This window comes from Phoenix dactylifera, chromosome 11 (genome assembly GCF_051530095.1).
Source record: "Phoenix dactylifera cultivar Ajwa chromosome 11, Ajwa_hap1_PhDact_Kaust_v1.1, whole genome shotgun sequence".
Lineage (NCBI taxonomy): Eukaryota > Viridiplantae > Streptophyta > Magnoliopsida > Arecales > Arecaceae > Phoenix > Phoenix dactylifera.
Genome location: NC_143200.1, coordinates 17,277,329 through 17,302,400, shown reverse-complemented (window position 1 = coordinate 17,302,400; position 25,072 = coordinate 17,277,329). Strand labels below are relative to the sequence as shown.

Sequence of the window (25,072 nt, the reverse complement as noted above, 5' to 3'; positions counted from 1 at the left end):
AGTCAATCCGAACCATTTGTAGTCTTAATCTCAACATGATATCATAAATATGCAGCGAAATAATTTAACTAATAATATGCAAACTTTATTTCTTTAACTAAGTCAACTACAATGTCTTACAATTTTAACATTAGTCTAAGGTAAAACATCAATTTAAATAAACTCTAATCTAAGATAACTTATGACACAATTTTTCTAGTTGCTCTTCCATATTGAAAACCTCAGAAGGCTAGTTCTCTGAATCTGCAAAAAAAATAAAAAAATGTATAATGAGCTAAACAACCCAATAAGCAATGATCACTTTAGCTAAATAAATTAGGCAATCAGATAGATAATAATTTGCAGAAAATAAGTATATATGGAATACCAATATATGAATCATATTCTTCTTAAAATCTTAAAATTCTATTCATGGTTTCAAATTCTTTCAAATATTAATTTCATCTTATCGATCCTAAGCTATGATCACATCATCCCTTGGCAGGGTCATAATACTGACTAATATTCTGATGGTGAGCTGCGCATCATCTTACAGCAAAGTTCTTCAAGATCGCTGGTTCGCTGACGATATGTCATTAATTAATCTTAGATACAATTTTCATGACAAATCATATGTCAATGTATCCTCAACATAGTCGGGTCGAAATTCAAATAGTTTCAAGTTTCATATTTCAGTTCTACAATTATGTGGTGTCAAAATCAATCAATAACATCTATAATAAGATGATATATCATCATAATATTCTAAAATAATATTTTTCGTATTATCCAAAAATTATATTTTTTCTTAAAATTTCATCATGAAAACAGATCATTCCACTCATCAATCTTTGTCCTTTGCCAAGATTGACCCTAATCAAAGGAGGTTTCGTTCAATAAAACCCGAATCAGGGTATGGATCTTTCATTTCAGTTGAGGTTCTCAATCCTACGAAAAGAAAGTTCTGAAATTGTTCTTTAATTTCATTTGCCCCCACTCACTGCTACGGCTCCTCCCATTCGTTCGATAATAAGATAGATCCTCCCGAGGCGAAAAGAAAGAATCCTTTATATAAACAAAAACTTTAATTCTAACACCGATGAAGAGTATGATGTTTGTTAGAAATGGTCAATATCATTGATTGGAAAATTCCTTGGTGCTGGTTCTGCCTCTGGAGTTTGATGTTAGAGAACTGAAACCACGGAGGAAGATCGTAAGTGAAATCAAAGCTATTCCCCTGCGCCGTTTGTTGTTTCATTTCAAAACAGAGGAGGAGAAGGATTGGGTCCTCAGTCCTCTCCAACGGGCCATAGGTTGTTGCAAGTCAGCAGCTAGCTATTGAAAAATGGCGCCCGAATTTCCATCCTGGTTTGGACTCAATCTGCCATACTTTTGTTTGGATGAGACTTTCTGACCTTCCTCTAAAGCAATAGAACTGCAGGATGCTGCTCTGTATTATGTCGTGGAGCTACAGAGGGGCTGAAAAGCCTTCTTTTTCCAATAATCTAAAAGAAAATCATAGGAACCTATGATCCAGAAATTTGCCGTTTGCTAGAGACACAGAGGGTAATTAGTCACCAATGGAACAAGTTTGCAATTCCTTCAGAGGGTTCATTGGGCAGCGTATGATGTGGTCTTTTGTCCCAATACCAAGCGGTGGCTGCTTGATGTCATCTATGCTAGCACCAATGGCATTCAATGGAGGCATGTCTGGGAGATGTCGACTATAGTGATCTCCTTGAAGCCAAGATCGAACATTTACTCCATATTGGATATGATCGCTAAATTGGAACAAAGAGATTGTTGGTAATTGTTGCGAAAATACAAGATCCAAACGGCGAACAGAACAATGCACAGAATTGAGAAAGGAAGAGGAAGAAGAAATTGAACACAGGGATTTACATGGTTCGGCAATGTACCTACGTCCACGGGAGCGAAACGGCCGTAACTTTTCTTATCACCAAATAACAAGGGTTACAAGATATATATAGAAAAAACCCTAACCCTAGAGTCCCAATCCCTATCAGCATCCCTGGTAAAATAAAACATTACATAATTATCCCAAAGATAAATACCCGGTCGCTCCGCTCCGCTCCGTTAGAATACCAGTGTACCACTCAAATAAGAATACCACTTAATATGAGCCACTTATTCTAACAATCTCCACCTTGGCGAATATTTACCCCTTAGGAGAAAAATAACCTGGGACACCACCTGACGCTGATAGGTTGGAACACATCCTCTCTAGCACCTAGAGATGTTAACCAAGTTCAAGCAATGCTTGAACTTGTCTGCAGTAACGAGTTTTGTCAACATGTCTGCTGCATTTTAAGAAGTGTGAACTTTCTCAAGCAATATATCATCGGAAAAAACCAACTCCCTGATCTTGTGATACCTCACATCTATGTGCTTGGTTCTCGCATGATACACCTGGTTCTTCGCCAAATAGATCGCACTCTGACTGTCACAATGCAACTGAACTCCACCTTGCTGAACACCCAGCTCCTTGACTAATCCCGTTAACCACAATGCTTCCTTGGCAGCCTCAGCCACTGCCATATACTCTGACTCAGTCGTAGATAGTGCAACTAGAGACTGTACCATGGACCTCCAACTGATAGGCCCTCCTGCAAGAGTGAATGCATAGCCTGTAGTCGACCTCCTGTCATCCAAGTCCCCTGCATAATCTGCATCAACATACCCCACGACTGAAGGATCATCCTGCTGTCTGACAAACATGATACCATGGTCTGTAGTACTCCTCAAGTATCTGAAAATCCACTTGACTGCATCCCAATGCTGTCTCCCTGGATTCGCCATAAACTTGCTCACTGCACTAACTGCATGCGCCAAATCCGGCCTGGTACAAACCATAGCATACATCAGACACCCCACTGCACTAGCATATGGAACCTTTGACATGTCTTCAATTTCTTTTTCTGTCTTTGGGTACTGTGAGGTAGACAATCTGAAATGATTCGCTAAAGGTGTGCTCACTGGCTTCGCATTACCCATGCTGAACCTCTCCAACACCTTTTGTATATAACTACCCTGAGATAACCACAATTTTCTGGAATCTCTGTCCCTGCGAATCTCCATCCCAAGAATCTTCTTGGCCGCGCCCAAATCCTTCATGTCAAACTCTCTACTCAACAAAGTCTTCAACTTGTTGACTTCATTCATACTCTTCGCAGCAATCAACATATCATCCACATAAAGTAACAGAAAAATAAAAGAACCATCATCAAGGCTCCTCACATAAACACAACAGTCATACTCACATCTCCTGTAGCCAATCCGAATCATGTAGGAGTCAAAACGCTTGTACCACTGCCTCGGAGATTGCTTTAGCCCATAAAGTGACTTTCTCAATTTACAGACTAAGTGCTCCTGTCCAGGTTCTTAAAACCCTTCTGGCTGCTGCATGTAAATCTGCTCCTCCAACTCACCATGAAGAAAAGCTGTCTTTACATCCATCTGCTCTAACTCCATATCGCAATGTGCTACCAATACCAACACTACCCTGATGGAAGTGTGTCTGACCACTGGGGAGAAAATCTCATCATAGTCAATCCCAGCTCTCTGTGAGTATCCCTTTGCTACCAGACGTGCCTTGAACTTTTTCCCTTCTTTTTCTGATACTGCTTCCTTTTTCTTGAACACCCACTTGCATCCTATCGCTTTCTTCCCCTCCGGAAGCTCCACCAACTCCCATGTTTGATTTTTATTTAAAGATTCCATCTCCTCCATCATAGCACCCATCCATCTACTCTTCTCCTGGCTGTGTACTGCCTCCTGAAAAGTAGTAGGATCTCCACTGCTAGTGATTAATGCATAGGAAACCAAATCTTCAAAACCATACCTAGTTGGTGGCTTGATAGTACGCTTGGGTCTGTCTGTGGTTATATTATGTTGCTCTTGATCGGCTGAGGTAGAAGTCTCCGTACCCTGAACATTATTCTCCTTGACAGAACTCTCTAACTCCACCTGCACCACCTGCTTATTGCTGCTACAACTTTCTGGCATCTGCTTCTCTTCTTCTTGAGTACTTTTCAATATGGCTTTCTCATCAAAAACCACATCTCTGCTGATCACCACCTTGTTTGCCTTCGGATCCCAAAGCTTGTACCCTTTCACCCCTTTCTGATACCCCAGAAAGATACACTGTCTAGACTTCGAGTCTAGCTTTGACCTCTCCTCACTAGGAATATGCACATAGGCAGGACATCCAAATACTCTCAAACCTGAGTAGTCTACCTCATTACCTGTCCATACCTTCTCTGCAACCTTACCATCTAGTGCTGCCCTAGGTGACCTGTTAATCAAGAAGCATGCCATATTCACTGCCTCTGCCCAGAAGTTCTTTGCAAGCCCTGCATTTAACCTGAGACACCGTGCTCTTTCAGCTATAGTCCTGTTCGTCCTTTCCGCCACACCGTTCTGCTGAGGTGTCTTGCGTACTGTGAAGTGTCTCTTAATCCCATGCTGCTCACAAAACTCAATGAACTTTGAATCTGTGTACTCAGTCCCATTGTCTGACCTGAGGCATTTGATCTTTCTCCCTGTCTGATTCTCTACTTCAGCTTTCCACAACTTGAACTTGGCAAACGTTTCTGACTTGTGCTGCATGAAGTACACCCAGACCTTTCTCGAGAAATCATCAATAAAAGTTACGAAATATGTATGTCTACCCCGTGATGCTATTCTGACTGGTCCCCAAACATCTGTATGAATATAGTCAAGAATACCCTCTGTCTTGTGCGTGGCAGTCCTGAATTGAACCTTGTTCTGTTTTCCAAGAACACAATACTTGCAGAAATCCAGTTTGCAAGTTTTAACACCCTTCAGAAAATTTCTTTTATGCAGTTCCAGCATACCACGTTCACTCATATGACCCAAACGCATATGCCACAAGACTGTATTATCAGACTCAGATTCTGCAACAGCAACTCCACCTACAACAGTAGTTCCTATCAACCTGTAGATGTTCCCTGCTACTTTCTGCCCCTTCATCACTGTCATAGCACCTCTACTAACCTTTATTACTCCACCTTGAGACTTGTAACAAAATCCGTTAGAGTCTAAGGTACCCAATGAAATTAGATTCTTTCTCAAATCTGGAACATGTCTAACATCACACAACGTTCTAACCACACCATCAAACATAGTAATTCTGATATTCCCTATTCCAATGACTTTGCAAGATGCATTATTACCCATCAAAACAGAACCAGAATTAACTAACCTGTAGGTGTCAAACCAATCTTTATTGGGCGTCATGTGATAGGAACATACTGAATCCAGAATCCAAGAATCAGCGAGATGATCTGAACTGGACGAAACTGAAAGTATGTCACCGTCACTGCTCTCTGTATCTTCTTTTACTATATTTGCAGACTTGGACCCTTCAGATTTGTCATCATCTTTACCTTTTCTTTTTTCAGGACAATTCCGCTTTATGTGACCCTGTTTTCCACACTTGTAGCACGTTATGCTCTTCTTTTTCCTGGATTTAGACCGAGATTTACTGCGATTTGATCCATTCCTTGTATTGCTTCTTCCACGCTCCTGGTTACCCTTCACCACTAAACCTTCTCCCTGAGAACTCTCAGCACTAGCTTTCTTCCTCTGATGAAAACCTAACAAGGCTCCAATGACGTCCTCTAACTCTAGGGTCTCCTTTCCCCACGTCAGAGTTGTAACCAAATTTTCGTACGTAGGAGAAGCGGGTAAAGAATGCAATAACATCAACGCTTTGTCTTCGTCTTCGAACTTCACATCAACTCGCTGCAAATCACTGATAATCTGATTGAACACGTTGATATGTTGGCTTAAATCAGCACCCTCTATCATCTTAAGACCGTACAGTTTCTGCTTAAGATAGAGCTTGTTCGTCAATGACTTGGACATGTACCGACTTTCCAACTTTGACCAAATTGCCACCGGCGATTCCTCGTCCATGACATGATACATCACATCATCAGCCAGACAAAGTCGTATATTTGAAACAGCCTTAGCCTCCAATTCCTTCCACTCTGCATTACCCATGTCATCTGGTTTCTTTCCATACAGGGCCTTCACCATACCCTGTGATACTAACAGATCCTTCACCCTCCTCTTCCATAGCCCAAAATTTCCAGTTCCATCGAACTTTATCACATCGAACTTTGCAGAAGACATCCTTACAATCTTATCTTTTTGCAAAATAAAATAGAGAAAAATAGGATCTGATGAAAAATAAGAAAAAATACCAAACACGCCCCTTCTCTCAGGATCTGTCCACGGACGGCCGCAGATGCGCGTTGGCGGCAGCACGGGTGCAGACGGTGCTCCTCCTCCGAGTCTATCCACGCGCGGCAGCGGGCGCGAACGCACGGGAGGTCCTCTTCTCTGGTTCTGGCCACGAACGGCAGAGATCCTCTCCTCCCCTTCACACGGGATCAGGCGCGTGACGGCGGATGCGGACGCTGGTGGGAGGACGTGGCGGTGGAGACGCACGGCTCCTCTTCTCTCGGCTGGATCTAGGCGCGTGACGGTGCGCGACAATGGAAGGACACGGCGGATCTCCTCTCCGCCGCTGAATCAGAACCTCCTCCTTTGTTCACCTCCAGCCGGTCGTCACAGGGGCCTTTCTCCTTCCTTCCGCTCGGGAGCCGTCGGAAGAACAGAAGACGAGAACGTTTTCGGCTTTGGGAAGAAGAAAATGTCAAAACCAAAAACTCCCCCTCCTGCGATCCAAAAAACTCCCCCTTCTGCGTGAAGAAAAACCACCCACGGCTTGGGAAGAGAGCCTTGGGAGAGAGGACACAAACCCCTCAGCCCCCCCCCCCCCCTCCCCCCCGTGAAACAGAGAAAACAAATCTCCCTTCCCTTCACGTGAACAACCTCCCACGGCTTGGAACAACCCCTTTCTCTTCTCTTGGTTCTTCACGGCGTTCGAGAGAGAACCCACCGGGAGAAAAAAAACCTCTTGCCTTTCCTCGGCTTGGGAGAAGACGCCTCTGATCTCCCCACGTGAAGAACACCGCCCACGGCCGCAGGAAAGATAACCTGGGCTCTGATACCAATTGTTGCGAAAATACAAGATCCAAACGGCGAACAGAACAATGCACAGAATTGAGAAAGGAAGAGGAAGAAAAAATTAAATACAGGAATTTACGTGGTTCGGCAATGTGCCTACGTCCACGGAAGCGAAACGGCCGTAACTTTTCTTATCACCAAATAACAAGGGTTACAAGATATATATAGAAAAAACCCTAACCCTAGAGTCCCAATCCCTATCAGCATCCCTGGTAAAATAAAACATTACATAATTATCCTAAAGATAAATACCCGGTCGCTCCGCTCCGCTCCGTTAGAATACCAGTGTACCACTCAAATAAGAATACCACTTAATATGAGCCACTTATTCTAACAGTAATCTATTTAAAAAAAATACAGGTGAAAGATGTGAGATTGGTTGGATTTCCTCAACCTCGGTATGCTACACTTTTTCGGAAATTAAGGGAGCATACCAGAATTCTTTGGCAGCAAGGAAATCTTGCGGTGTCAGAAAGCTCCAAGCTTGTGGCTAGCTGAAAGTGCTATGAACACAAGGTTTTTCCATAGAAGTACCATTTTAAGAAGATGGAGGAACGGGAACAACAAGATTTCCAAACCAGCAAGGAACAAAAGTCACTTCAGAGGAGGAGATTGCAAGTTTATTATATGACCATCTTCAGAGCAAGTGGTGTCCCTTTGTTCACAACGTGCGTATAAATCTTCCCTCCTCGTGTTTGAAATTCTTTTGGCCTATCATCAAAGAGAATGTTCTAGCAGCAGTGCAAGAGGATTTGGACACACGTGCTATGCCGACAGAGCTAATGCTGATCCCTAAGGTGCATAGGAATATGATTTCTGGAAAGAAGATTCCCTAGAAAGAGAATGCCTATAAATGTACTTTTGGCATGTTTGGTTAAATATGGAAAAGTGATAGATTTTCAGAGTGCTTATGTTTGGTTGATCATCCACCTTCCTAGAAAATTATGTGTAATTCCTATTATACTCTTAATAAAAAATAGATCTTTAATGTCTCTTTAATGCTGAAGGGTCTTTTTGGAAAAAAATAAAGATAGAGTGATTCCTACCTCATGGGAAAGTAACTTTTCCATGTTTCTCATGGAAAAGACTTTGCCATGAAATATGGGAATCATATTCCCATGAGAATACAACTTTCTCATCTCTCTTCTTTGAAAATTCCAACCAAACAAGTGGCATCTCATTATTTTTCCTTTGACCAAACTTTCCCCCTTCTTTTCCCCCGAACCAAACGAGCCCTAAGTTGTTGGTACATAGAATGAAGTATCTCATGCCTAGTATTGTCTCAAAAGAACAAGGAGCGTTTGTGGAAGGCAAAGCAAATTACCGACTACATTCTACTGGCTCCAGAAGTCCTGCACTCTATGGAGGCAGCCCCTATGGATTGCTAAAGGTTAATTTTAATGGTTCTCTAGAGGATAATTACGGTGGTGCCGGCTTCATAATAATGGTTCATGATGGACGGGTTTTGTTGGTAGCATTAAGAAGGCTCTTCGCAAACGCTGTCCCAGATGTAGAAATTCGGGGAGCCTTGAGAGGGGCTCAAGGAAGCTATTTTGGGCTTGATCTGCAAACAACTTAATTCTTCAAGGTGACTCTGTTATACATATAGAACGGCCCTAGAATTCCATCTCAGAATCCATTGCTAGGAGATATCCTTCGGCTGTATGCCTCCCTGAATTCCTTGTCAACTTGACATATGTATAGCGCGGCAAATGCTGCAGCGAACTGGCAAGCTTCGTGGAAGGAAGACACTGATTGTAACCATTCCTCTGTCCTTCCATTTGACCTTTCCTCTATCCTTTGTCATGGGTCTCCGAACTAACCACAAAGCTCGTATGAAAGGCCGGCCAACCAAAGCTTGCCATGAAGCCTATGGATACTAATTAAAGCTCGCCATATGACCAGCCCAGAAGCGTGCAGCTAATTTCAAATTTTAAACACTCTCCATAGATAGCGACATCTCGGTCGAAATCTCGAACAACCTCTGAGATCACTCCAGCCAAACGGTCAAGACATGATTTGTGTGTGAAACACCAGCACCTGATTCTTGGAATGTGCGGGGGCCTGCCAATCCTAGCCGACTCACGTGCCCAAATTATGGGTGACAGGCTTGCACCTATGCCTATACAATCTACTCCCAGGAAACCTTTCGGTAAGTGCTCGCATGCCTTGACGAACCACTGAGAATCTTCTCTAATCACAGAGCGTCATCCTGACTCAAGCATTAAAGGGTCTCCGCCAAGCACACTCCAGAAAGAGGACTTCTTTGTCTTTACTGTTTTTGGTCGGAGCTTGATCGTAGGCCAGGACCCTGACAACAGCTCTCCATTCCAACTACGGCTATGCACGATCAAAATAGCTCGTCGCCAAGCACTCCAGCATCTCTCTCACTCGGTCCTAGGGCAAGTCAGTTCTCGGCGGCAATAGTTTGCATGGATGCAATAACAAGCCTTTGAATGCGAAAATGTTAACTTTTATTTTATATTCCTTTTAGCTTTATTTTCTTTTGTATCTTGTACATTATTACGAGAGAGAGAGAGAGAGAGAGAGAGAGAGAGAGAGAGAGAGAGAGAGAGAGAGAGAGAGAGAGAGAGAGCTAATCAAACGGCTGGTATTTCTACATCAACGGATCATGATTTCGGCCGTTTCGATTGTACTCCACCTCCAAATTACGGTAAGAAATAAATATATCCGCTGCGTAGACACTGCATGTCTCAGTCGTTTGCTGATGTTTGGTAAACGCTAAAAACGATTACAAAAAGAGTTGATGGCCGATCCAAAGTCTTATGCTATTGTTAATCTTGTTATACAAATGAGGGTAGACCAGGTGTCATCAACTATCAAACTAGGACAGACTGGTTGAACATGGATCTGGAATAGAATCCAGATCTAGCGATGCCTGTCAACTAAATCCTTTCCCATGGAACGTCAGATTGTTTGGTGGTAGTTGGTTAGGCCCATTGTGACAAGTGTTCTTTAGCCTAATAAGGCCTTTTATCAATTAGGAGTTGGACCCATGTCAAGTGATAAAGAAGAGGATTCATACATATTTTATTTTAGTGCATCAAGCAAGGGTTGGCATAGAAGTTGAATAACAATACTTGAGTTGCTTTATTGAGGGAGACCATGTCCAGATCAAAGAGGTGGCAACATGGGGAAAGAACAAGGAGAAAATTATTCACCTCTAGTCAAAGAAGAAGAAACTTTAAAAGTTTTCACCTCTCACTGGATGTTGATAGGGTCCTACTCCGCTCTACCGGATCCTCCACAACCTTAGAATCTCTCGGCAGGGGCCGATATAACTGATAGATCTAGATTATGATGCACAATAGATCTGATATCGTGATAAGATCCTATCTTAAAAATTCGAATATTTAGATGAATAGTTGTAAGAGTATATAAGCACCATAAGAGTCCTTAACTTATCGGATATGAGACTGTTATTTCGCTCTAATTTTTAGCACATTTTTTGCATTCCTTGTACCAAATGCTAGAGATCCTTTCGCCATGTAGGAATGGATAAAATTGAGTTTCCTCGAGTTAGAGTCAGGGACATGTCTGAGTTGCTATTTACGTAAGAGTTTATCTGGAAAAGAAAACTAATCTAATCAGGTGTTCTGGACCTTAAGTTTTTTTATTATCCAAAGCCACTTGCGGAATTGCTGCTATTACAGCTATGTGACATTTGATGATGATATAACAATACCATATTGTGCTGTATACCCTAGTCACGAGTTGGTGGGTAGGCTCCCACACATGAACTGTGGGCTACGAGTTGCTATTTTTCACCGTTTTATGTAGGTGGGAGATGGCATGGTGACAGTTGCTACTTGATAAGTGCTTCAACAATCTTCAGCCATTGTTGGAGTTTAAGAGTCCTGCAAAAGGATTGGAGAGTGAATCCTAGGCGACAGACTCGGAAGCTCTCATTGTTCATCAAGGTACCTATCATAAAAGGATAGCTAACAGATGATCATGGAGAGAGAGCCTAACAATTGTGTGGTTTGTAAGAGTTTAGAAAATTTAGCAGCAGAACAAATTCAAAGAACTTGACATAGGTTGGATTTTCATGGACAAATTCCTAGAATCCAATTCAGCCGCATATCTTCTCATTCTTAAAATCCATCCTTCATTCTGGTACCGAATTATGTTTTGTCTGCTATGTGTAAGGATTATCATGTAGGATCGGTCCCGCCCTTCTCAGAAAAAACTCTGAATGTGCTCTTTTTTTTTTAATCCGAGATTTCTAGTTCTTTCTCTGGAGGCCTTATGATGACATGGAGATGGTAAACATATTATGTTTGGGCTGGATTGAGCTGGGCTGTTCCAGGATGTTCATTTACTACTGGGCCAAGATCGGTCCTAGACCTAGCAATCTAGATTCCCTCAGATCCAAGCTTATTGTGGTCCCTCATTTTTATGGTCAAGTAAAAAAGAGAAGACACTCATGGACTAAATGAGACAAAAGAGAGAGAGCTTTTTCAACAAATCGTGGACAAACGATCAAAGGAAGGAGACAGACATCCACCTTTTACATTTCTTTTCTTAGCTTACACACATATAGCTCCGGGGGAAAAGCTCGTCTTACTTTTTTAACATCAAGCATGGCGAGGTTTCCTTTAAACAATTATGTCATGATCAAGAAAGCCTCAAAATTCCTATTAAACTTAGGGTGCGTCTGGTTACTGGAATCGGAACCGGAACCCGAATCAGAATGGCCGGAATCAAAATCGGAATGGGACTTGAATACTGAGAGAGAGTAGGGATTGGATTTTGGGAGATTGGGAATTAACATACTCTTAGATGTTATAGTAAATTATGGAGCTTCAACGTAAAAGCTATGTTATCATGACCCTTCATTCTTATGAATATTTTCATGAGCAACTGAGATGCTTCCTTTATTCGGGAAAGCAAGTTTTATGTGCTGGAATCGACATGCTTGCGTCAAAAAGTGAGACCATCCTGAGTGGATTAGATCTTATTGCCCCAGTCGTAGGACTAGTTGGAGTGGGATGATAAGGTCATCTTCCATGGCTACAGGCATACATGGGTTCCATTGGATTCTTAGACCACTGCGCGTCTGTGAATAATAGAGTCTTGTGGTCGAACAGGCTTGAACTAATGGAAGAAGGCAGTAAAACCGTACAATTTAGCTAGGATGGATTTATTCATGGAGGTGTTATAAACCGTACAATTTGACTTGGTGGCACTGCTAAATTTCTCTTTGATATACTTGCTAGAAATTGAATATAAAGGGAATACAATTAATTAGGATCACCTAGGATATCGAGAATAATCAACGTGCTATAGTGTAGGGGCCATGGGGGGCATCTTCAAAATTTTAGAACACTGAAATAGCCATCATGGACCGAAAATTATAAAGACCGATAACTGTAGACCAGAAATAGAAGTTCCGATCGACAGGGATATTTTGTTATAGCGCAGCCATTGGAAGGATCAGAAATTAATTACCATTTAAATTTTAAAAATTTGCTTGGACTCCCACTCTCCATCTTTCTTTCTATTGTATTTTATCTTTATTTTTATTGTATTCTATCTCATCGTATCACATTCTATAACCAATATGGATAGCAATAACAGGCCACGAAAGTGGCAAAAAGATTGCATCACAAGGGAAGGCCGAGAAAAAACCAAGAGGATGAAATGAATGAACCTAGATAAGGAAATTGCATTGAATATCTCAGACATGATAATATTCATCAGCCAAAACATGACAAAGTTTATCACGGCTTGGAGATATGGCTTTAGACGTAAAGCTTAATTAGTTTGTCTTTAGGGATTAATTGTTGCTAAATGTCGAAAGCAAGGTACAACTACATTTTTTTTCTAAGCAATGCACAATATTGCTATATCTTTTTCTACAGTAAAGAATTCAAGCTTTGTCGCATTCTTAAACGATTGCCTTTCTATGGAAAAGAAAAGAATCTTCATAAATTTATGACCAACATACAAGAATCCAATTAAGTCTAGTATAAGATTCTTTGCTGAAATATAAATAATACGTGTTTAATGCTAAATTCTCTATTCACAGTAACAGGTTAAGAATTACATATAAAAAAAATACACCAACATTTTGACCATATCTTTTGATGCCGATCAAAAGCACAAGGATCATAGCTCTAGTTTTTTAAAGGTTTCCTTATCTACAAATCTCTAATAAATACTTGAGGAGATAATTAAAAATGTGAAATTTGTAATTAGGCAAATAATATGTCAACTTATTGTGCCATCTACAAGCGAGTGAGAATTGGAAGTGCAATATAGCACATATTGATGCACCTGGAAAGAGAAAAGTAGAAACTGCTGTTGGTTACTAAATACTTGGTGCACAAGTGCCTGGAAACTTGTATATAAATACAAGTAGACTCTTAAGCCAAACTGCTATAAAAAAACGGCCAAAATGTAGATATATTTTTACTCTATCAGCATATACGTATGCAAATAATCATTTTGAGAAAATCATAACTCTTCTATTGAAACATAAGAGAACACATGGTGCCAATCTTATTTTCTGATAATCCACTCCTTTCAACATGAAATAATAATTTTAAAGAATTTTTGAAGCCCTCGTCTTCTAGCCACATGGTTGTGCATCTTAATCTTAAATTTCCAATTAAACGATGTCGAAAGAGGCAAAGAAATAATATAAATGATTTACAAGTGATAACAAAAAATAGAGAAAAGTTATAAACAATATCTAAGACAATGCTAGATGATACTTCTTGAATGAGAATTCATAATCTACACTCGATAGATGGGACCAGGTTTAATGATTATGGTGGTAATTATTTCTAGTTGCAATGTCAACTGTCAGCAAGAATCAAAATCTCATCAGTGATTTAAAGACCATACTACAGTGGATTAAGTCCAAGATGTTGCGCCCCAAGCCGGCTACTGCATCAGCCAAGATATCAGAATGTGTCAGTGCACATACCGACCCATGTCTACACTACTAGAATGCGGACTACAGGTAACCACTTCCATCTTTTACTAAATACACCCTACTTCCAAGAGAGAAGCAAGAGGACTTTACCTTCCAACAAATAGAGTTTATTTACCAAGTTAATCAACAGAAATTTATATTTTATCTGATGGAAAATTCAAGCACCCCATTTCATGTGCACTACAGATGCCTACTATTAGCATCCATTGCACCAAAGCCTACACTCTCCTCAAAGTAGAACCTAGATCTGCCTAAAATTTAGACTGCATCCAGCAGCTTCGATCTGCCTAAAATTTAGACTCTCCATTAACTTGATTTTAACCTAGATCTACACTTCACCCCATAACGTTTTCAATTAAATAGGGGGAAATGAAACAAATGAGAGTAAACAACCGCTCCAATATAGCTCATAGTATAGATCCATCAGTCTGATGGCATATGTAAAATAGACACAAAACAAGTTTATATCCCTAAGCTTGCTTTCGATAGATCGAATTATGGTTCCAATAATATTCTTATGATTTCATGAGTATGTTACACCTATATCTACTCAAAATAAGCAAAGAATTGGCTGATTTCTATGTCAACCATATAAACACTAACATATTCCAGACCAACCAAAACAGTAGCAAATGAATACATTCACCATTTCAGTTATTTGCTTAACATTACTTCTAATCCCACTAGAAAAACCTAAAAGGTTAGTATAATAGTGGTCTTCATTACATTTTACAGTCAACAAGCCACTGTAAAACTCTATGTTCGACCACCTAGGATTACCATGGGCCAATCCAGGACCAGCTTGCATCCAACATTTGCTCCAGTAATTCATGTATAATGGCTCAAGCAATATTGACAACTGCCCATAGGTAAATGCATAAAAACACTGATACATTTATCTCTTTACTCAACGAGTACTTAAAGAACAAAATTACAACAAAGCCATATAAGAAGACCTAAATAACAGGAACAGCATAATATCCAACAAGCAAGTCTTGAAGCTCACAAGTCTAATCAGTTTAAGCATTCATGCAATTTCAATAACAGCGGCAAATTTGCCTCTCATTGGAACATATAAAACCACTCCCAAAAGGTGCCAAGTATTTATTTTGATGTCAAGAGCTGCAAAAACACAACAGTTGCAGTAGTACATACATGAGCTCCTGCTACAGACCACCCCTTAGAGCAAGCACAAGATGAAGGACAGAACCACCCTCGATGTTGTAATCCTTGGCAGTCTTGTCATCAGCAAGCTGTTTTCCTGCATATATGAGCCTGCACAAGGAAATGAAATATTGAGATGGGGCAATGCAACCCAGCAATGAGAGACACATCTTAAATAAAAATAAGCCAATATCAGTAATAGACCATCCTTCACCAACTAGGAGTTTTGACCTAAGCCACTTAAGTGAGTGGAAATTGCTCTCAGAGTTTTACATAATGCTCATCATAACAATGACTGCAAGGATATAATTTTCTTGTTAAAAGATTACAAAAAAAAAAAAACAGAATTCATCTGCCATTGTGGAGAACACAAGATTTTGGTTCAAAATTACAAAATAGAAAGTTATATATTAGAAAACAGCAAACAAGAATAGAGAAGTTGAAATACAAAAAAAAATATAGACAGAAAGCTCAACAGTAAGCTCACAATGATCTACGAATATGCGATTAAAATAATTGCAACTGAAACAATTAAAAGAAATCATCTGAAACAAATGAAGGATACCCCTTGTTCACTTGAGATCTCTACGCCATGCAGTTCCAGTTTTGCACTAGGATGAGCTACAACTCTAAGGTTCAATCCAAATCTAATCAGTGCAAAATACAAACACAGGCCATCTAAATTATAAATCTGTATCCACAATAACACTAGGGAGCTACAAAATTCTCGGAGCAAAAATGTGGGAAGGTCAACTGTGTTTCATTTCACATATTAGTCAAACATGATCTACAAGAATGCCTAAAAATTTTAAGGAAAAAAAGAAACTTGGAAATTTCTTGCTAATGAACCAACTTGACACAAAAAAAGGGTGTTTGTAGGGCTCGAGGGCCAAGTACATGATGAGCCAAAGAAATTGAGAATGCTCACCTAAATCATGATCTATGTGCATCAGAAGCACATATGAAAAAGTTTTTGGCCTCCCCCCCTTCTCTCTCTCTCTCTCTCTCTCTCTCTCGCGCGCGCGCGCGCGCGCGCACTCGCGCTCTCTCTCTCTCTCCCCCTCCCCCTTGTGCGTTTTGGTGAAATCATACCAGTTTCATTTGGCTAATAACCAAACTGATATCCTTTGAGTCCATGAAACTAAGGAAGCCCGATCAGATCCCATGTGAAACAGCAGAAAAAATCCATCAGCTGCAATCTGCAACAAACCTAATTTCTGATTTTTATGTTCGACGGATGAGGAAACATAAAAGAGGCAAATAAATAACCTTCAATAATTATGTCCAAGATCAATGTAGCTGCTAGAAAAGATAATCCGTCGCCAATTGCCAACATAGTCATTTAAAAGACTATATTTAAGAGGACAAACTGAAGGAGTATTTAATATTTTAGCCAGAATTTAGCTGCCCGCTGTTTGGAATCAATCTTCATAAATTTTTAACAAGAGCTAACTAAGTTTTAAAATAATCCAACAGAAAATTGCAAGGCAATGCATATTTTCCTTCATTAGTGGGGATGTTTGATAGACATGAAAATGAGGTAATCTGGGTATGTTGCTTCACCAGTAACCCCCGCCTATTATACGCATATTGTGATCAAAGTATCATAACCAATTCTTTAGTTTCCGCACTAACATTTGTTTCCCAGTATATACAATGTAAAACTGTTCAAGTAAACATCAATGAATGGAAAATAAAACGTTGTTACTACAGAAATCTATCATACTGATAAACAAGTTTCAAAGAAAAAGAAATAAAATTTATCATCTGAAATTGCTCCTTAACGTACAAAATGCCAAGCAAGATCAAGTTTTCACATAAAATTTAATAACAGTAATTAAATGGCAATTGAATTGTAAAGAAATTTCTGTTAGGCATAACACAATATGAACTGCAAATATTAAAATGGAATATTAATTCTTCATGGAGACAAAATGAGCATAAAAGCAATGCACATTGAAAATAACAACTGAAGATGCTTCTGATGACATTGATGTCAAGAGAACAATAGCAGCTAATATAGATTAGATAAGATTTGCTTACATAAAACAAAAATTTCAATGAAAGGGTACCTTTGCTGCACTGGTGGAATTCCTTCTTTCTCCTCTACTCGCTCCTTGATCCTATCAATGGTATCAGTGGGTTCAATGTCAATTTCAATTTCCTTTCCAGTAAGTGTCTTCACCTTGATCATTGTTCCACCCCTAAGCCTTAAAACCAGATGCAGTGTTGACTCTTTTTGAATGTTGTAATCAGCTAGGGTTCGACCATCTTCCAACTGCTTTCCAGCAAAAATCAATCTTTGTTGATCTGGGGGTATACCCTCCTTGTCCTGCAGCATAATCCAGAAGACATTCAATCTAACATTAAACAAAAACAGAAATGCCTTTAATATTGAAAGGCATGAATCCATACTGATCAACCATGAAAATTGCTTTAAGCATAAAGCATCATTGTTAATGCTACAAAACAATATATGTTATATTCACATATCTTTTGGATTGAGTAATCACAGATGTCTGAGTTCTGTTAAATTAATTTTGTTAAATTTTAGAATATTTCTAGCTTAGAGAGAGGTTCCCAGAGCAAAGCAATTGATAGAAAATCCTTAAGCTGACATATGCAGATCCCTTGGTAGCTCTACAGATTAACAATTTTCTATAACCTCAATTTTGTTTCATAATCTTATCAATCATCTCTACAAGAACTTTACTGAAATTTACTGATCAAATTCATCAATATAACAAGCTGGTTCTACTTCCACATGATGCAAATAACAATTCAAAGGAAACAAGGAAATGTTCATAGATGCAGGATCTAAGTTACTGGAATCAAAAAGAAAATGCCACAGTAAACTTCAAAGAAAAGACCAATCAGCCACATTAGGTGTCACAGGCAGATTATCTTCAAAATAGTTACCATAAAATTAGTTAACAATGTATTTCAGAAATCAAATGTGGATACTGATAGCACTAAAGAGATGCTTTCAGGAATAAAAACATGTGTATGAAGTACACAGAGACTGGAGAGAAGGGAAGTTCCCTATCTGGACATGGTCTGGCACAAATCAACCAAGAGTCCTAGGACACCAATAATGATGACAACAGTGATCCCACCACTTGTTAAATTAAAAAAGAAAAAGTAAAAAGAAACAAGGCTTTATAAATCTTAGTAGAGCATTAAAATAAGGGATATGTTTCCGAGTGCATAATGTGACGAATTATGAGCTCAGCAGCCATGTCCAGATTACCCAAGGAGGCACATTTCTAAGAACATTCTTTAATCTTTTTCCTAAAAAAACCCTTCTTTTGGTTCAGTTTGATGAAGCTAAATTGACCTCTAGGTCAAGCAAGTATAAAGCAGTGTAACATCTGACCAGAATTTTCTCCACTAGAACATTCTATCTGTGTCTGACGAACAAATCTGAAATGAATTATTTTATTTTTATTTTGTTTTTTGTTGGATTTCTTGAATTAATCCAAGATTGGGAGGATTTAAGTAAATAATATATTTAATCCAATGCCATCCTTCCATAAAGAAGTAACAAAAACAACAACAAATCAATCTTTACCATCCAAATGGAATCAACTCAACATATTTGCTTGTTTTGAATTGGTTCTGTCTTGCTCTGCCTCTGGAAACCAACCTTGCTAATTCTTTCATAGTCCAAAAAGAACTCCCAAATCTACGTGAAATCCATATGCCCGCTCCCTGCTTGCATGAACTTAGATTGTATAACCAATCAGGTACACTTTCCTTCTCCCTAACTGGTATTCTAGGTTTCCTAGCAAGGTCCTCTTCCCAAAATTGCATTAGTCAAGAATTTGATAGAAATATAAAGAGTTGATATTAGGTTGAGAACTAATCATCGAATATTCACAATTTGAAAACATTGATGGATCACCTTGTATCACAAAAAAATCCACCAGACCCTTTTCAGTCATCCTCCACCAGACTTCCAATTGTTTTCACTCTTAAGTTAGTCATCCATTCAAAGAAAAGAAGAAATATAAAATTTTCAATTTGACAAGATTGGGCTCACAAAAAGAGAGGTATTATCAGTATAATCTAATTGACAACACAAACTTGTTCAAAATAAAGCTTCAACTAAAATGTTTCTAGTACTCTAATGGTTATTTGCCATATGTGGGCAGCATGGAGATTACGTAGTGCCTATATAGAAGCCAAGCAGTTAGGTAGATTCTAGGCAGATTCTATTAAAAAAAAAAAACTAATTGCCATTTATATGTATTTACACATACATATATATAACTAGAAAAGTACAAATAAATCATAATAAAAATAAGGAATAAATACGTACTATATCAAATTTCAAAATATTCTATATAATTTCTGGGCAAAATATCCTTGCTACTTTTTCTCTCTTATTTCAAGTTTTCTACCTGCTCACCTTTGTAGCTGCGCCACTCTCTCTCTCTCTCTGTGATCTGCCCAAACTTGGGTGAATAACCTCAAAAGAAGAAGAGAAGAGCTTCACATGGAGATTTGTTTTGAAGGCAATGTTCTTTATTGATAGATGCTGAAGTGGGATTCCTTCTAGAATTCCGCAATTTATTAATCTATGGATCTTATTCTACTATTTATTGCTCAAGGTTGGAATATTTTTGTTGGTTGGCAGGTGGAGAAAGGAATGAAGTTCTGCAAGAGATACAAGAAATACATGTATGCAAGGGAGAAGGAGCTCCCTAGGGTCAAATTGAAGAAGCATAAATTTTTGAAAAGTGCAGGAGAGGATTACAGTTCCAAGACCAACATGAAGGAAGAAAGCTTGACAAGGTAGCGGGCAACAAATGCCCAGTCTTTGCCAGGTATACATTGAGGAATGAATTTCATTTACCTATCATCATGTCATGTTGATTAGAATAAATGATTGCATAGGAGTGAAATAAATAATATGGTTGGTTTGATGTCTTCCAGCTTCTTAGTTCATTGGATTTTCACTTTGTCAGGTTAGCATTCAGTTTTGTTTATATCATATGAAAAAGACCAAAAACCCTCTTTTTCTATAATTGATTATGGCCATGTGGTGAGAAATCAGAAGAAAAGGTTGGAATGAGTGGAAAAATCAATATCTCATCATCTCCTGGAAACCTATTTTCTGCATCTTAGTTGGTGATCGGGTTTGACATGTTTTCAGTTTCCTTGATCTGTTAAGTTTTATTTTAATTGATTTATTTTTGTTTGATATTTGGTTGAACAGAAATGGCTTTTTTTGTGCTTTGGTTAAGTAGTTTGTGACATGATTACTTCATGTAACACTGACATTAGCACAAAAGCTAAAATTTGTGGAACTCGATATTCCACCACCTCTCAGAAACCCATTTGTTTCGTAATTACATCCCCTCAACCCATTCTCTTTCCTAAGTTCTTATCGTTCGCTAACTTTTCAATATATTCTGTTTTTGCCAGCAATATGTTTGCACAAAAAAAATTCTTTCTTGCAAAATTTGAACTCTTACTTCCACCAAGGCTATAAAGAAATAATGGGAAGCAAATTCCAGAGTAACTAAATCAGAATACATGGTATTGACGAGCAATTTCAAACTATTTTAGAAGAAATTATAGCAAAACATTTCTCCAAACTATGAAGGAAAACTTCCATTTGCATGGTAAATCCATAAGGGTTAAACTCGTTTGACTTCTAATCTTCTCCAAAAAGGATAATATTATGCAAACAATTCCTTAAAGCTACTTTGCTCACCTATATTTGCACAGCCTTTAGTTCACATTATCATCAGATGTCTTACCCAATGCCTTTGAATGGAGCTTTCTCCAAAGAGATTAAGAAATCTATTTTCTGCTCTCCACAGTGACCACAACAAAAATCTCATTTCTCTCCTTTTAAATTTATTTTATACCTCTACATTAGAGGTCGAAGGAGAAGAACTAATAGTATAATAATTTAGGAATACAGGACTGTGATGAAGTCTTCAAGTTCTGACCCAAATCCTGTAAAATTTCAAACAATTCTCTGCAAACTATTAATTATTTATGGCATTTTGGTCTCCAATTAATATTACATGGACGTATTCTATGCCCAACACTGCATAAAACTCCAGACCCTAAATTGAACCCTCACCTACATCTAACAGTCCCAACACAGTCCCACCTCTGAGGGAGATGGCTGGTCGCTGGAGGTAGTTCATCCTTAGTATAGTCCCTTTGCTTGTCATACCCTCTATGGTCCACCAACTGTATGCCTCTTTTTTAAAACTACTTTGTTAACCACCTTACAAACAATTCAACGAAAACATCTTTGAAGTTTGAACTTATCCATCCTACCTTTAATAGTAGATCAATTTAAAATAGAAGATTCTTCAGTCATTGTAGGCTTCTTTGCACTGGAACATAACTTATTTCTAGTTTGTTTAAAAAACATAGCATAAATGAAGCACATGTGCCATGTTTTTTTTAAGGAAATTGGCTTCTTTGGCCAGCAAAAACAAAATCCTCTTTCACATACACACATAGGAAAATCATTTCAAAATTGGATCCAACATTTAAATCTTAAATTCTTATATTGAATCTTCTCTCGAGGTCATCATATGTTATATTTATACAATTAGTTTTCAAAAAGATGTAAGACATATAACAAGAAAAAAAGCCCCGGAGGAAGAAACCATTCTCTCATGCCTACAACAAATAAAATTCACGTCTCAAAGGAAACAAAAGAAAATGAGCAAGATTCCTACACTAGAAGACCCTCTACATTTAAGCTTAGTTTGCTGGAGCAGAATAAATGAGAAGCTGAGATGATGGATCCCCAAAAAAGAACCTCTGAAATGCCAAAAAAAATGTCCTCACAAACCAGACCTAAATAACAACTATAACAGACAGGGAAAAAGGGCTATCCCAGCACACCACCTTAACATGCCTCTATGACTTATAACCAAACCCTACCACGATATTCTCTCTCTTCCTTTTTTTTTTACGTTTCCAAGAAATATGTTGGCATGCCACCTTTTGGGCTTGAATCCAGAACTGCTCCTAGCGCATGCACCGAGGAGAAGTGTGCCAAACAGCTGGAATATAAGTCCTATTGGCCTAACACCTAATTCTATTTGTTACCCAATGGTAACATCGCCTTCTTGGATTTTGCCTGCATGAAGTTATATATATATATATATATATATATATATATATATATATATATATATATATATATATATATATATATATATATATATATATATATATATATATATATATATATATATATATATATATATATATATATATATATATATATATATATATATATATATATATATATATATGCATATAACAAGTGAATGTTTTTAAGACCAACATGCAGTGCTAGCCATAGTGACCTCCCCACTATGCATCCTACAAGAAGGCCCCTGCTGATCTGAGACGTTGGCGTGCTTCATGTCAAGCATATGTTTATGATTCCTCAATATATATTTATGTTGTAACTGCAGTACCATGAAATTATTATGGATTAAAACCATAATTAGAACACCTTCCCTAATGAATCAACGATTTTATAATGAACTAGCTTGCCGCCACCCTCCGTGGTGGAAAGACCTGCCGTCCTAGGTTCAAAACTAATATCTGATACCCTTCTTCTCCTCTCAATTTTTACTCTCACAAACAAGCACAGGATTGTGGCGCATCAAGCAGTCAGAAACACTCGATAAATTCCATTACATTAAAAAGGAGAAGAACAAGTGAAAATTAATGCATAACAATATAAACTACGGCACGATACAATTTAAAAAAAGAAAATAATCAAGAAACTTGAGAACATGACAAGATCGAGAAGAGCGTTAATTCGGTCAACCTATGATAGGTGGATTTATATCGTATCAAAAAGAAAAAAGAAAAAAAGAAATCCATAGGTAGGCCAGAACAAGCACGACCGTAGAGAAAAGAGGAATTTGGAGGGAGGAGGAAGAGGAGACCTGGATCTTAGATTTGACGTTGTCGATGGTGTCGCTGCTCTCAACCTCGAGCGTGATGGTCTTCCCGGTTAGGGTTTTCACGAAGATCTGCATCCTGTCCCGTCTCGGCGTTGTCTGGGCCGGAGTTGGGGGTGTAGGAGGAGACTTCTCTCGTCTACCTGCCGCTGGCGCTCAGCTGCGGCACGCTCGGTCGAAGCTGCTTGCGATTGGGTTTCTAGTCGCCTAGCGGGAGCCTTGGCGGTGTCGCGCTCGGAGTTGGCGTTCCAGGGAAAATAAATAAAATATTTTTATTTTATTATCATGTGGTACTAATAATATTTTTTGTTTTATTATTATTAGTAAAAATGTATGTGCGAATTCAGAAGATCCAAATAAAAAATGATAGCTCATAAAAAATAAAAAATTATAATTGATGGCTTTCATCAAAATTATATTATATTACTTGAATATTTATTTTAAAGCTTTTTTAAAAATAAAAATATTTGATATGTAATTATATTAAACATTTAGTGGTTTTGAACTTTTTGAAACATACAATTGATATCCCATAACTCTCAGAAAAATTATAATATTGTTGGATTGAAACGTAGTAGAAAGCTATAGCTCTAATTTTGTAATGATTTTCTTCTGATTTTTGGAAATCTATAATAATTTAGATAGATAAGATTTCTTCAAATAGATGTAAAGATCTTATCATCATTTCTAGACAAAAAGTTTGAAATGCCTCGAAATTTTAATTGAAAACTAAAGATAAAAAACAAATGTTGGATTATTTTAGAAGAGAAAGAAGAAGAAGAAAACCTTTTATGTTTATTTGCTATACTATTTAAGAATGCTATAGGAAATATTGAAGTTCACAAACCAAGCATAGATGTGCAATATCCAATGACTATAATAGTGAGTTATAAGAGATGTATCTCTAGCCTCTAAAATTTTCTTATTGCACAAGACTAGAGAGAGGAAGCTTGATAAGTAGGTTATGGGATGCTCAACCCATAATGCAAACAAATAGACAAGACCCTACCATGCCTATCCATGGTATTCCCACTCAAGTAACCTTTGCATATCTTATCATGTCACACTCTCTCTCTTTTTTGTGGTACACCAGCATCTTCAACAGTTGATATTTAAGATCCATAAAAATCTATATATAACCATGATCCTTTCAAGTCGATGCGTTCTTCCTTTTAGCTAGGTTTATTATGACAGTAAAAAGCAAGGCAAAACCGAGATCATAAGAGGGAGGAAGGAAGGAAAATTGGATGTTGAGGGAGCTAGAGAGTTATTGTTTAGAAAGGAAATCTAAGAACGTATTGGGATAAACATGGATTAGCCTTAAATAGGCATGATATCTTTGGTTCTTAATAGATATAGATAGTTAGATATTTTAGATAATTTTTTTTATAAAAAATTTTCTGAATTTTGAAGAGGAGTTTGGTTTTCTTTTTTCTTTATGTTTAATAAGTATAGAAATATTTTTTTTAGAAAAATGTAAATATTTCAGACAGATTTTGAAGAGGGATTTAATTTTCTCCGTTCTTTCTGATTTATAAGTATAGAAAGATGTGATCCAAACTGAAAAAAAAAAAGGAGGATGATAAGGCACCTGCTTGTTATGTTTACGGCGGATCCACGAGATTATAGTAAAGAAACACCCTCCATCCAAATTTTAATTATTTTCTATATCAAGAAACTGTAATCTTTATTCCTTCTATGGTACCTCCACCATTAGTAATAATTTCTTTAGATAACCAATTATTGAAGCAGAAATCTACCGTACCAACAGATGTTTTGAAAGCAAATGATTTTTACAAAGCGTGCTCAGATTTGGACCCTTCCATTTTAGCAAAGCCTCGCAATTCACGTGAATAGCACGTGCGGAAGTTTAGTAGCTATCCGCCCCCGTTGCACTCCCGGGCTCCGTTTCCGGCTTTGTTTA

General features: G+C 38.2%; 1 protein-coding gene across 1 annotated transcript; it reads right to left on the bottom strand.

Annotated features, from left to right (window-relative positions):
* Positions 1–14,889: 14,889 nt before the first annotated feature.
* Positions 14,890–23,398, bottom strand: LOC103696589 (ubiquitin-NEDD8-like protein RUB2). Its single transcript, XM_008778264.4, has 3 exons — positions 23,134–23,398; positions 17,260–17,519; positions 14,890–15,298 (listed from the first exon to the last, which is right to left on the bottom strand). The coding sequence occupies exons 1-3, from the start codon at positions 23,224–23,226 to the stop codon at positions 15,190–15,192; spliced, it is 462 nt and encodes a 153-aa protein (XP_008776486.1). The 5' UTR covers positions 23,227–23,398; the 3' UTR covers positions 14,890–15,189.
* Between the last annotated feature and the right edge of the window lie 1,674 nt (positions 23,399–25,072).